The 14,212-nt window shown below is 31.7% G+C and overlaps 1 protein-coding gene across 1 annotated transcript in view; it reads left to right on the top strand.

Annotated features, from left to right (window-relative positions):
- The window catches only part of LOC107065489 (uncharacterized), a 74,518-nt gene extending 66,027 nt beyond the window's left edge, over positions 1–8,491 (top strand). The window contains exons 2-3 of the mRNA XM_015319227.2: positions 1,635–3,017; positions 3,358–8,491. Coding sequence (XP_015174713.2) covers positions 1,881–3,017; positions 3,358–4,347 — 2,127 coding nt within the window. The 5' untranslated portion in view covers positions 1,635–1,880 and the 3' untranslated portion in view covers positions 4,348–8,491. The remainder of the gene's footprint in view (positions 1–1,634; positions 3,018–3,357) is intronic.
- Positions 8,492–14,212: the final 5,721 nt, after the last annotated feature.

Genomic DNA, 14,212 nt, shown 5'->3' with positions numbered 1-14,212 from the left:
CGGTTTACTAAAATAGTCATACTACTTGTAATAAAATCGAACATCAAAGTATATTGATAGAATATATTGAACATAGTTGTTGATATATAAATAAATTCTCGATCTTGTTTCCCCGATACTTTCTATTACAACGTACCCTAATACGCTTATTGTGTGGATGGTGCTAAAAGCATAGGAATCTCTCTTCCGTAATAGTATAACTACTATAAACTTAGGAATTTAATATCCGTACTTAGGCACACGTTATGTACTCAATACATATGTATACTCACATATATATATATTTAAATTGTGTAGCAGTTATCTCTAACAGTGAGAAGATACGATTATTGCTTTTTATTTCGCAATTCAACGTATATCTTTGATTGTCCCATTTCCATTGGAGTGAAGGAAGGGAGGAGAGGTATATTAGCATTAGGCGTGTTAGATTAAAGATTTTGTCGCGATCTCGCTATACAATAGCCATAGAAAATTCAATAAGCGATGAAAATCCGCTTAACTTTTATGTACGTATTATATTTAACGTGTGTTTCGATTCGTTACGATGCCCGAAAGTCTCCCTACTCACCCCACTATCATCAGTATTGTTATTAATTTCTAATAAATAGGATTATTAAATTCGAATTAAGCTTTACACGTTCAATAGTATTTCACCAGAAAGTGTTTTTCACATACGAACTGGTATACACTCCGATGATTAGGCACTTTCGACAATTTATTTATTATTAACGAGAAAATCTTGACATGATTTTTCTAACGTGTCATCGTATTATTTCGAAATACTTTTTCAATATGATCATTCCGACAAATTCTTTAATAAATTTAAAAAATCAGTATTATAATAATAATTTCTAGAACGTTTAGTTATTTTGTGTTGTATATTTAACGTTGAAATTATATGTGACACTAAATTATGCATATAAATTATAAATTACTATTCGAACTGAGAGATACAATTAGTTGCAACGATATAGACTCACGACGGTAACGGTGAATAACGGTACAAGTGTTTACGGGATCAGCTTTGACGTAGATTTTCCGAAGTAGTATATCGAATTCGAAAACCAACATGTTTTTCCTTGAGGTTTTTTTTTTCTTTTTTGAAATAGTTGAGTATTATGAAATATTGCTTATTACCACCACACCACACTCTGAACATTTTCGATCGGTAACGTCTAATAAAAATTTTAGATATCTGTGAGATGACCTTTTGAAATTAGCTTTTTTATCGCTTCTCTCGAATGAATCTAGAACGCTCATTACAGAATTAACATATATCGTTGTATAGAAAAGTATAACACACAGATGTGTCTCATATACTAAGAAAGAACTTATATATTCAAGAGAAATAAAGATGATTGCTTGTAACGTAACGCGTTATTGATTTAACGGCTGCGAAACTCGGACTATCGCCGAGAATCTTTGGTTGCGTGCCATTCATTATAAAATACTCGTTACCATAGGATAAAATATACGCGCACGCGTAACTAAGCAAAATCTAATCGCAAATGTTCTCGTCTCGTTATTACAAATCGAAGTGATTTACACCATCAGAAAAAAAAAGCAAAAAAAAAACATACATTCCAATCATTTCGATCATCTCGTAATTTTCTTCTCTTTTTTTTTTATTTCAGATTCCTACGTCGAACCGAAGAATGTGGTGGTCTATCATAGCGCGTAGAAACGCGAAGAAGAATTCAAGTTGTTGAGAAACAACAAGGACAAGAACAAAAGTTTAAAATATCAATCTGCCCGTAAAATTATCAAAGAAACAGGATCTTTGCTATATATATCTCGAATCTGAGAGGGAGGGGGAGGGGGAGATTTTAACGAATTTGATTACCATCACGAAGACGATATTGAAAAAGAAAAAAGATTTAATGGACCTAACGGAGGCATTTGCCCCAGGCGGGGGCGGCGAGGATTTGCCAAAAACAGATTTTTTTGATTTCGTCGTTTCACCTACTGCAAATTGTACGTCTACAGACGGTGTGGTCTCCGACGAGGAAAGCTTTCTCCATCGTACCACCTGTCGGAGTATCGGTTATCTTCAACAGAGTCACGAGGATCACGAGTCAAGCCGAGATCTTCACGGGTCCCCGTTCATAAAGGAGACCAATAACAACACGTTGACGGCTTTGCCGCCGGTCTCAACGATAACTGGTTCACTCAGTCATCATCACCATCATCATCATCATCACCAACATCACGTTAGAGCGCATCACGGTAATACCTGTAACGTACAGCCAAGCAGTGAACAAGTAGCAATGGATCAATCCGATTGTGATTATTGGACTACGGACGATAGTAAAGAACAAACGTGCAATATATTACTCGAGGATCTCAGCAAGTATTGTTGGTCGGCTCATGCCAATTCACAAACGCATGGGAACGATTCGGTTAACGTTCATACTGGTGGACCTAACGATCATCATCAAACGGTTGGTCGAGGATGTAACGCTAACGATAGACAAAATACGGATGGAGCTATATATACGTTGACTGTATTAAACAACGAAGCTAATTCGATGGATGCATTAGATTGCAAAAGTCCTGCACCAACGTCAGGTGATTCCTGGTCGTTACGACCCAGTCTCGATTTAGATGCTATACTAAGTCTTGAACCATCATCGGCCGATCAGGAACACGATCAAACGACGAACATGACAGAAGTATCGAGGACCGTCAACGATAGGTTTCATACCGATCGTTTCACAGTACCGAGTTCTCAATATACCACGGACGACAGTGGCTTCGTCGAGAGCAAAGAACTATGCGGCAGAACGCCTTCTGCCAACGCGAACTGCACAAGTGGCGATAATAACAATGATTGGAAATTATCCGATCAGAATCTTCAAGAGGCAGCAGTTGTTGCAGCTGCTGCTGTAGCGGTTGGTGCCGGTGATTCGGCAGAGAGTCTTCTCAGAAGCGCTCTTCAAGGTAAACTTTACACAGGACCGACTCAAGTGGTTTCCTCATCATCCCCGACGTCTCAAGGATCGACCCTGTCTATACCGGTAAGAAATAGCTCGGTTTTGCATATGATAACTAATCAACAACAACGTGTAAAAAAGAAATCGGAATTTAGAATATTTTTTGCCCATTTTAAAATTGTCAATACTTATAAATGTTAGGCAATAAGCGTAATTTCAAAATTTAAAGTATACTGTACTTGATTAGCCTAATGAGTCGATTAGGAAGCACATGATAGAGTTTAGGAACACATTGTTTTACGGTATCGATTTGAAATTAGTGCATTATAGAAAATTAATTCTATTATATTGCTTGATGTAATATATAAGAATTTTATATTTTATATGAAATATTATTGAAACGTTATTATTATATTACTAACAGCAGCAACAACAGCAGCAACAACAACAGCAACAACAGCAGCAACAGCAACAGCAACAGCAGCAAGACGAATCTATGCATGCGTGTACCGATGAAGATTTGCTACTTTCTCAGTTAGATCAGACAACCTATCGACCTGGTGATTACGAGAAGCTCAAAAGTATCGCGAACGAGGTCGTCGAATCGTATTGTGGCCTCGAGCCAGTTTGCAACGTCTCGGCGACGACGACCGTGATGTATACGTTGGATCCTACCAGTGGTAGTCTAGGTACCATCACCTTACCAGCCGATCTCGGTCAAGTCAGTACCGTCACGGTGGTCACGGCCGCTCAGCAGGATGTGCTTCAGCAACAAACGACTCCACGTCCAGACGTCGAACAACAACAACAGCAACAGCAGCAGCAGCAGCAGCAGCAACAACAACAGCAGCCACCAACGAGTCAACTTCAAATGACTTCCTCTCGTGTCGGTGTCACTACTAAGACCCCGAAGAAATACTGCAGACGAGCAAATAGAAATAACAATAATGCTAACAGCTCGAGCAACGGTAATGCCGCTGATGGGACTGGCAATTCAACTGGACAACAACAAGGTGCCTCTAGTGGCTCGCCAGGTAGCGTTCAACGAAAGGAACGTTCATTACATTACTGCAGTATCTGTAGTAAGGGTTTCAAGGACAAATACAGCGTGAACGTTCACATAAGAACACATACCGGAGAAAAACCATTTGCCTGTTCGCTTTGTGGCAAGAGCTTCAGGCAGAAAGCGCATCTCGCTAAGCATTACCAAACCCACGTAACACAGAAACCAAGTGTTCAAGCCCAACAACCGCCCAACAACAGTGCTAGCAACAGTGGAAGTAATAATCCAAGTCCATCTGCGGAAACAGCCAGTGCAACCAATGCTAATCCTACGACACCTATCACCAGTAGGAGTCAACAACATCCGGTTCAACTCGATCCAAGCGGAAATTCATGTAATACGCCGAGTTAGTTTGAATTCATTCACCGATCGACTTTGAAGAGACTTCGATGCGTGGTTAGCGCATCTCTCGATCTAACGCGCTTCGATACCTTCGTCAAAAGTCGAAATGGACGTAGATTATTTTTGCGAATTAAGGTCCATTTACACTGTAGCTGACATTAATATTAAAATAATTATGTATATATTTATATATACATAATGTTTTTTATGTTTAACTTATTATCTTACATTTCCATCAATGTGTTTTTTATTTTTGTTTTTATTATCAATATTAGCTACAATGTAAATGGACCTTAAACAATTTACGAGATGATAAATAAATAATAATAACAATATATACATATATACAAGAGAGCAAAACCATGACTACTCGTAACGAAACGGAATAAACAATTTCGAAAGAAACAATAACAAATCGTCTCGAGTACTGCCTAATGCTCGCTACCATCCCATTTTATTATGTCTTCCTTATTAATTATTACTTTTTTTTTGTTCTATCTTTTATTCTTTATTATCGCATAGTATATATATTTTTCCCCTCATTTCTCTCTTCTATATACATATTTATATTATATTATTATTATCGCCGACGCTTGGGTTCGATTTGTGCAAAACAATAAAAATAATAATAATAGTAATAATAGTAATAATAATAATAATAATAATAATAATAATAATGAAAAAAAAGAAAAGAAAATAAAGTAAAGTAAATAAATAAATAAATAAATAAAAACAGGGTCGGCGACGCAAATTTTGCAATAAAGTTCGCGCGATTTATACGCGACAAATTCTTGTTCCTAAGACGCGAAGAATTAATTATTGACGTAATCCGCGAATCGAATTATACATTATCGTTTAATTAATCCACGATTGGCTAGGATGCGTCCGACGACGATCATTAAATATTATATTTTAAATAATTAAACAAGATGCGATGATAAATGAAATAACGTGTATAGGTATAAACATATTAGTTATATATATATATACAATCATACGATGATCTATTTAGTATTTAAAAATCACTACCGAAAAGATATTGTCGTTTTTAGTAAAAATAATATTTTATAACGAATGTTTTCAAGTTTTATATATATATATATACATAAATATATTATACATAAATACATATACGTAAATATATATATATATATGTATGTATCATATATGTACTCACGCAATTTTTCATAGGTATAAACAAGTTAATCGTGAAAGTTATTTGTTTTAAATAATTAGAAGAATGAGCTGTGATTTAGATACATACTCAATGATCGATCGATGATTAAATAAAAAGAAAGAGAAAGAAAAAGAATGTATGTATGTGTGTATCTGTATGAGTGTAAAAGAATGAATGAATGAATAAAATGAATGAATAAATATGTCAAACGTTCTCGAAATATTAACCGGACTTTTTTGGTACTTACGTATTTTTATTTACTAACGCAAATGAATATATTATATTACTTATAAATATATCTACACAACATTATACAGGACACGTGCAAAATATATATATATTTATGCATATTTTTTTTACAAATAATTGTGGAAAAAGAAAAATGACAGCCTTTGCTTAATACGTGTAGATGGAAACGTTTGAATAAGAAACAAGGTGTGATTTTAAGAATCGTTAGAGAGAGATAGAAAAATCTCTCTCTTCCTCTCTCTCCTCTCTCTCTCTCTCTCTCTCTTTCTCTTTCTCTCTTTTTCATTCTCTCCTTCTTTTTATTACATTATTATTGTTATTGCTATTATTAATTTTATCGCGTGTCTTTCGTTACCGGTGCACCGCAGAAAAGCGCAACGAATGTGCGAAACGCAATAACCATTTTATTATCGCGTGCGAGAGAGACAGAAAAAGAGAGAGAGAAATAGTTAGAACAAAACTGCCCTTAATTTTCATGGATCGTCACACTCGTCGGTTTTATTCCATGACACATTTTCACTGCCTCCTTTGCTAACATTTGCTTATGAAACTGACCTAATGAACTCCTGATGCAACCGTGATGTCAATTACCCCCCTACACCCTTTTATTATTACATATTTTTATTTTTTATTAATTATTTTTATTATTAATGTAGGTATACTTTGACCTAAGAAATGATGAAGACAAAATCGATGAGTGCAACAAACTCAAAGTTGTTTTATTCAATTTCTTTTATATATATACAATGCATTTATTATACAAATTTTTTTCCTACCAACAGTTCACGGTCTTTTATTATTTTATTTTATTTTTTGTTTTTACTTGATCACCTATCGATGAATAATAGTAATAATGATGATGATGATGATGATGATGAATAGCTACCGCGCAAAATGAAAACATAATGAGAGAGAATGGCTGATCGATGATGAATTGTGAACGAATTCTAATTTTGAAATAATGAAAATGTACGTATATATCATAAGTAAATATGTAGATTAGAAAATTTCTAACGAATCACAAAGACAAATAGTCGTCGGTGTAGGTTATTGGTCACTTGCAAAATGGAGACACGATTCGTTACGGACAAATTGTTCAATTCAATTGATTATGAAAGTTCGACGTTTTTTTTCTTTCAATCGTCCTTGGAATTTAGTCGACACGTTTTCGAGAACTAATCGATATCTCCGAGCGGAAAAAGGTATATCAAGTAAGAAAGAAAATAGTGGATAGTAGAAACTACAAGATAAATTCTTAACGAGATCGTTAGTTTGAAAACGTTTCTCCCCTAAAAGAGTAAAACAACGAAACCAGTAATTTCGGAAAAACTCCTCGCATCGAGTTAGAAGGGTTAGCATTATGTAAATAACGCCGTGTTCTCCACAAAGACAAATAATTGGGAAAACAACGAGCATAATCCTTTCGATTCTGATCACTGACGAAATTTCTTGATTCTTTTTTTTTTCTTGGCAAATATATGGTAATGAACCACGAACAAAGATTAAACCCTCACCCCCCTCCTAAAAATAAGTATTTAACGAAAGAACTCGTAATAAGAAATTTTTGTCATTTACAAGCATGACGTCATAAATAGAACAAGAGTCATTTAGAATTATAGAAAAATTTGTAAATACGTAAGAAAATATTTGAAATTTTTATACATGATAATATATAGAAGCTTTATATTTTATATTAAGTTTGTTGAAAAATTTCTACTATGTTTTTTATTACCCTATCCGAATAATATTTCTTTTTATAATTATATTTAAATAAATTTGAAAAACAATTAGTAGGAATCTTTAAAAAATATTATGAAAATTTATTACAGCTTTTATATCATAAAACTTTGCGACTGGTATAATGTTGAAATCATTTACAATATTTTTGATCTAAATTTAAGAATCGAAAATGATTACACTTAACGCGAAATAAATCACTATTTTTCGCATATATTTACAAGTAAAAAAGAAAAAATAGAAAACATGCTGCTGTTCAACTATTATATAAACTTTTGCAAATTATCTATCGTTCAGTTAATAATTTCACTTTATAAAATCACACAAAAATTAGATATTTCTTGCTTATCAAACAAGTTTTCCTATATATAGAAAAAAAGAAAGCATCATAACCAATGAAGGAAGTGAATTTCTTGGGACGAAAATTTTTCTCGTCCAATAGAAAAATAGGACGAGAGAAGAAGGATATGCACGTGTCGTGGTATCAGAAAGGTCAGACTTCTCAAAAGAGACTTTTTAAGTCCGGTCAAGCTTGCTTCGTAATTACACGTTGCATCTCTGATATTGCGTTACGTGCATGCATTACGCACATAGTTCGTTTATACTTGATCCTCCTCTATACATCCTCCTCCTCCTCTTCTGTTTCTCCTCTTCCTCCTCCGCATAATCATTTTCTTCTTTATCTTCTCTTACACTAACTCTCTTAAGGGGAAAGAGAAACGATAAATTCAGTTCCTTGCATGGTCGAATACGAGTTCAGAAGGGAAACGGTGTTTCTAAACGATCGCACGGACGAGTTGCGTTCGACGTTTAACGTTGTTCCTAGAGATAACCTTGTTGATAATCGTTACCTATGCGTTATCGATAAATCAAACGATATAGTATATCCTACCCTTCGCTTCGGGAATAATTATTACCATGGTAATATCGATACCGGCAGTGTGTGTTACTACTTCGTGTTTTAAACACTAACCATCTTACATACATATGCATATATGTGTATATATATGTATATATATATATATATATATATATATATATACACATATTTTTTTATAAGTAAATATATATATATATATATATACACATATTTTTTTATAAGTAGATATATATATATATATATATATATATATATATATATATATAGTATATATGTATAGTATACATCCGATAACGATCGCGAGAACGAACGTTAGACGATAGTACGTATATGTACGTATAACAGATTTCGCACCAAGCTACGAGAATGCTAAAGAGACGACGATATCGATCTCTCGTTTCGCTCGAGAAAGGTTTTTCATCGGCTTATTTCCATACCTTTGCAAGCCCGATGACAAGTATACTTGATCATTCGTAAATACTTTTTCTTTATATTCTTTTATTTTAATTGAACTTATGAAAGTTACGTCTTACTTTCATACTTATTTCATATACATTTTTTTTTCTATTTTCGTAGATTACACGTATACTAATTTTCATTTTTTTTATACGCGTATATATTTGTTCGTAATTTCCCATTACATGATATACACGAATACGTGCATATGATAAATCATAAATCAAATTAAATAATGATTTGATATATTCAATCGTATTAATTCTAATCGTTTTGTCAAAGTGTTACGAATCAATGAGGAAAATTTTTGTTTTCTTTTCTTTTCTTACAAGGATTATAATAACAAGACTCGTATACAAAGAATGATGGAAGAAAATTGATCATCGTGTGGAACGTTAGAGGCGAGAGATATCACCTTTGCCATTTTATTACTATGCAAGCTCTATTGTTACAGTCTAGCGTGCGATATGTCAGGAGATTACGTTCTCGAACGTCGTCGTCGAATATTCTCTAAAGCATTCCAAGCAAACTAAAGTGTCATGATTTTCTGAAACAAACAAAATATCAACTTTGTGAAAGAATACCATTCTTGGTAATGTTACGGTAACATTTCAGACGATTAATTATTAACTAATTTAATGTTTACTTAGACAAATATGCATATATGATTAGAAAATAGTTTTCTTTCTGAATAACATTCCAAACGATTGAAGTTTCAAATCAAGACTAAAATCGCAAGTGATAGAAGATCGAAGATTTTATTTCGAAATCTTATAATTAATCTAAGAAAACGTTCATAAAATACAAATAAAATAAAAAAGTAACTTAGCTGCAAATAGAAAAATAAAGAACGAATTAGAACGTTTATAGAAACCCCAGAAGGATTTCGATTTCTTGGTTCATCGCAACGAAACTTTGATGATACTAGGAAACGAACCAGTTATTACGAAACATTTCAGTTCGAATCAAGTAAAGTCGGCAATTCTAAAAAGTCTTCTTCTAAATCGCGTTAGTTGGAATTCGTCTGGATGAATTAGTGTGCGTGTAAGATGATATACACATATACGATGACGTTTGAAATCGGCTCTCTACATTGAACAAAAAAATAAAATAAAATAAAAATGAAAGAGAAAGAAGCTCGATGATGGCGATGATGATGATGATGATGATGATGTCCGATAGGAAAGAACGTGTGCGATACATTTCTGAGTGAGCGAGTAAAAGATATGATGAGAGCAACCTTATAAGGGATACAAACTGGTGTTTAAAGTCACCGCGACTCCATAGCTTTCACCAATTTAAAATCAGATTGCGATACGCCCGGCTTCTAATCACCTAGACACGGCACACGGTTTATATAGGAAGAAACGTTAGGAATCGGGATCATAATCATCATCGATTCAACCATTTCGCGCATAGGTTATTTATACTCTCGTGCTACCATTTAGTCCCCACCCCTGCAAGTGAATCTCCTTCTTTTTTTGTTTCTTATCATTTTTGTGTCATTCTGTCTACTCGTCTCATTATCTTTTTTTTTGTTAATTAATTGAATTTTAAATATGACGAGACACTTGTATAGTTTCTAATCAGTGAGATAGTTATGATAATATATGTTTTTAATCGATTTAATTAACAAAAAGTCCCCATAAAACATTTGCATAATACACGTGCATTATTATGTATATGACATATACCAAATGTTCGATTCGTATTCATGAATTATTTGTAATGTTCAAATACGTTCATGCTAATGTTATTGAAACTTTCAATAATGTTTAATCTATCATTTAATTATTCATAAAGTTCATATATGTATATGCAAATGTTATTTAGAAACGTTTCATTATCCTCAACGTAGGATTCCGTTATTTTATAATACTCATATATGTTTATGTAAATTAAATAGAAACTTTCAACTAACATTCTTAACAGAAACTTTACACACTCTCCCCTTTGCTAATAATTTTTGTTATTTAATAATACACCCAAGACGTTCGTGTTAAATTTTACCAAAAAAAAAAAAAACATATTTTCAATATTCACATTCGATAATTATATTATATTACTTATTATAACACATTTTGAAAAAGAAAAATTTGGAATACGTGGAAATAATTCTAACGATATGAAAATTAATTAAAGGAACGTGAAAATGTTTCTCATGTTCGGGGTTTTTCAATCTACGACAACGACGACGACGTGTTTTCTCTTACACGATATCAAAAAAAAACGTACGTGTAGAAATACATACGAGACCTCTATATAGCCCGTTAACCTTCTGAAGGTAGAACGGAGGTGTGGCACACCCCCGTTTCTCTAAACACGAACGTACCGAACAGCTATAACAATGGTCTACGTAGATGGAAGATTGCAAGCAAAAGTGCAACGTTCACGTGCAAAGGTCGCACGAAGAAAGAAAGAAAGAAAGAAAGAGAGAAAGAAAGAAAAATAAAGAAAGATAGATAAAGACAGAAAGACACACACTCGACTTAACTAACTCGCGTGTTGAATAAAATTACAACTTTAGTCGATATTTAAATAATTTCACTTAAATCGAAAAAAAAAATCCCATCTCGTCGATCGTTACTAACAATTTTTTATAAATGATATTATAATCAAAAACAATTTGTGATCATTATCTATTAATGATATTATTAATTTTTTCTTTTCATGAATTTCATTAATTTTTAATGTAGTTTAGTTCAATTTTTAATAAACTTTACCTTCACTATAAGAATGTGAATGTAAAATTATAATTAAAAATATAAAATCACGTTTAGTGTATCAAATTGATTAAACATCGACATTGAGGATTTAGAAAAATCACATACACACACATACACACACACACACACACACACACACACACACACAGGACACATATTCCTGTTCGTAATCCGTGTTAAAATAATACTCACACACAATCTCTGGATTATATTCGATCGTATTTTAATATGATTCCAATCCCGACCCTTCCGTTCTTTTCCCATTAGTTCGTAAGTTTAACGTTCATAATTTAATGTTTAAATATAACTTTTTGTTTTTATATATATGAGAAGAAAAAAAATATATATATTATATATTATATTATATATTTTTCTTATTATAAGTCCTAGCTTTTATGCCGAGTAAAATAATATTATTAAACTAGCGATAATTATAAGAGAAACCGATGGTTGTTAAATAAACCTTATTAATAAATGACGAATCCAATCCACGAAGGTTACCATGGTAACGAAAAATATATATATTTAGAAAAATTAAGGAATTATTTTTAATGCGAGATATTTTTGATAATACTCAGAATGCTTAAACCTCTAGCCGAAGATAATTAAATTAGATTACTTTTGATTATCATTATATTATCATTATTATTATTATTATTATTATCATCATAATTATTATTAATAATTTTATTATTATTATTATTATTATTATTATTATTATTATTATTATTATTATTATTATTATTGTAATATTATAATTAAAGGAAAAAATACGCGTAAATATATAAACACAAGAGATAACGTGAGATTTGGTTAGTAATGAAAATAATGTCTCGGACGTATCTACGATAAAATATATAGTACGATTTTAAGCGTCGGCCTATTAAGTACAAAACCAGATCGTTATAATAATTTTTTTTTTTTATATATAGATATCGCAGATTACTCTGTTATGTGAATAATTACATTTTATGTTGTTAACGAAGTCGTAATATATATATCTATATATGTGTGTGTATATGAATATGCATATAAATCTATATACACACCCGCAGAGATACGACAAATTATATGTATACAATAGAGATATTATATATATATACGTATTTACACATGATACACGTATAGAAAAAAAGATGTATGTGTAAGTTAGCAACACGCAGCTCTCTCTTTCTTCTTATTCTTCTTTTTATTATTATCTACAATTTCTTTTCTCACTCGAAAGAAATTGCTGCTGCGACACAATCGAAAAATAGTGATGTGTGTGTGATATCACTATTTTCCATTTTTTTTTTTTTAATTAATTAATTAGAGAGAAAATAATCCAACCCCTTCGTTTTTTTCTTCTTTTTCTTGTTTATTTGTTTTGTACTTAGGCGTAATATGATAATACGCGCACGAAAAAAGAATAATGTTTTGTACCAACGTGCAGGACGAAAATAAAGTAGATGTTTAATTCTTTTTTAAAAAAATCCCTTTTTTTATGATTAATCTTAATGATTTTATTTTTAAGTTAATGATCTATGATTTACTATTGTAGATTAATTAGGAAATTTGCATTTGATGAATTACTTAAATAGATACTTTAGTCGTTGAATTATTATTTTATAGATAATTAAATCATTGATTAATTATTTTATAAACATGTGTTATATTATTAAATAATTTTGTTACTAATTAATATCATTGACGAATTATTGCATAGAATCAATTCATCGTTTTATTGTGATTTTCATTTTTAACATTTAGATAAATATTGAAATATTTCAATAATAATAATTAATAATTTAATTAAATGAATTCATGGTGGTAATTTTTGTTTCTTAATTAAGTCGTTTTACGGTGTGGGCTAATCAGACCTACGCCCAACCCCCGAACAGGAGGGCCAATTCCAATCAGCAGTCTATGACTGTTTATTCAATTTATTCGCAGCTAACCTCAGCTGTAAAACAAAGAGGCCCTTTCTCTATCTGCAACCTGAGGACCCACTGGTGGTGACTGGGACCCACCCACCCCGGGGACCACTAACGAACTAGTTTTCCTTTCCCGAAACCAGCAGCTGTTATGCTAACACAGATGATTATTATGATTATTACAAAATTAATAATAATAATTAAATGAAATGTAAAGAAATTTGACATACAAAAAATTAGAGTATTAACCCTTAGAGTGCTATGGACGCATATACATGTTTGTTAATATGTTGTAATGTTTATATTAATTAATTAAATTATATTCAGAAACAGAAACTTTAATTATTAAATGTAATTTATTATTAGAATCTAGTAAATAATAAATTATTTTGTTCCTAAAAAACATTTTAGTTAAAAGTATTCAGTACTCAAAGGGTTAAACAAATGAGTTGTAAAATATTTCTATTAATTATTTTACATAAACCATGAGTATTTTAAAGTAATATAAATTTCATGGGAAAGGTACAAGGTATCCTATAACTAATGATAAAAAAGATCAAAAAGGCGTGATATTACATGAAAAACAAAAATTCTGAAATATGTAAAATCACTTCCTATCTGATTATATCATCAATTACAGGAAACTTTATATATTTATATACATGTGTAAATGTATACATTTCGTAACAGATCATTTGCCTTTTCGTAAAATAATTTATTTGACCAATATGAACAA

The sequence above is a fragment of the Polistes dominula genome, unplaced genomic scaffold, assembly GCF_049000335.1.
Source record: "Polistes dominula isolate Pdom_NZ unplaced genomic scaffold, Pdom_raw_medaka contig_373, whole genome shotgun sequence".
NCBI lineage: Eukaryota > Metazoa > Arthropoda > Insecta > Hymenoptera > Vespidae > Polistes > Polistes dominula.
The sequence above is the reverse complement of the archived record's forward strand: the minus strand, read 5'-3'. Positions and strand labels throughout refer to the sequence as shown.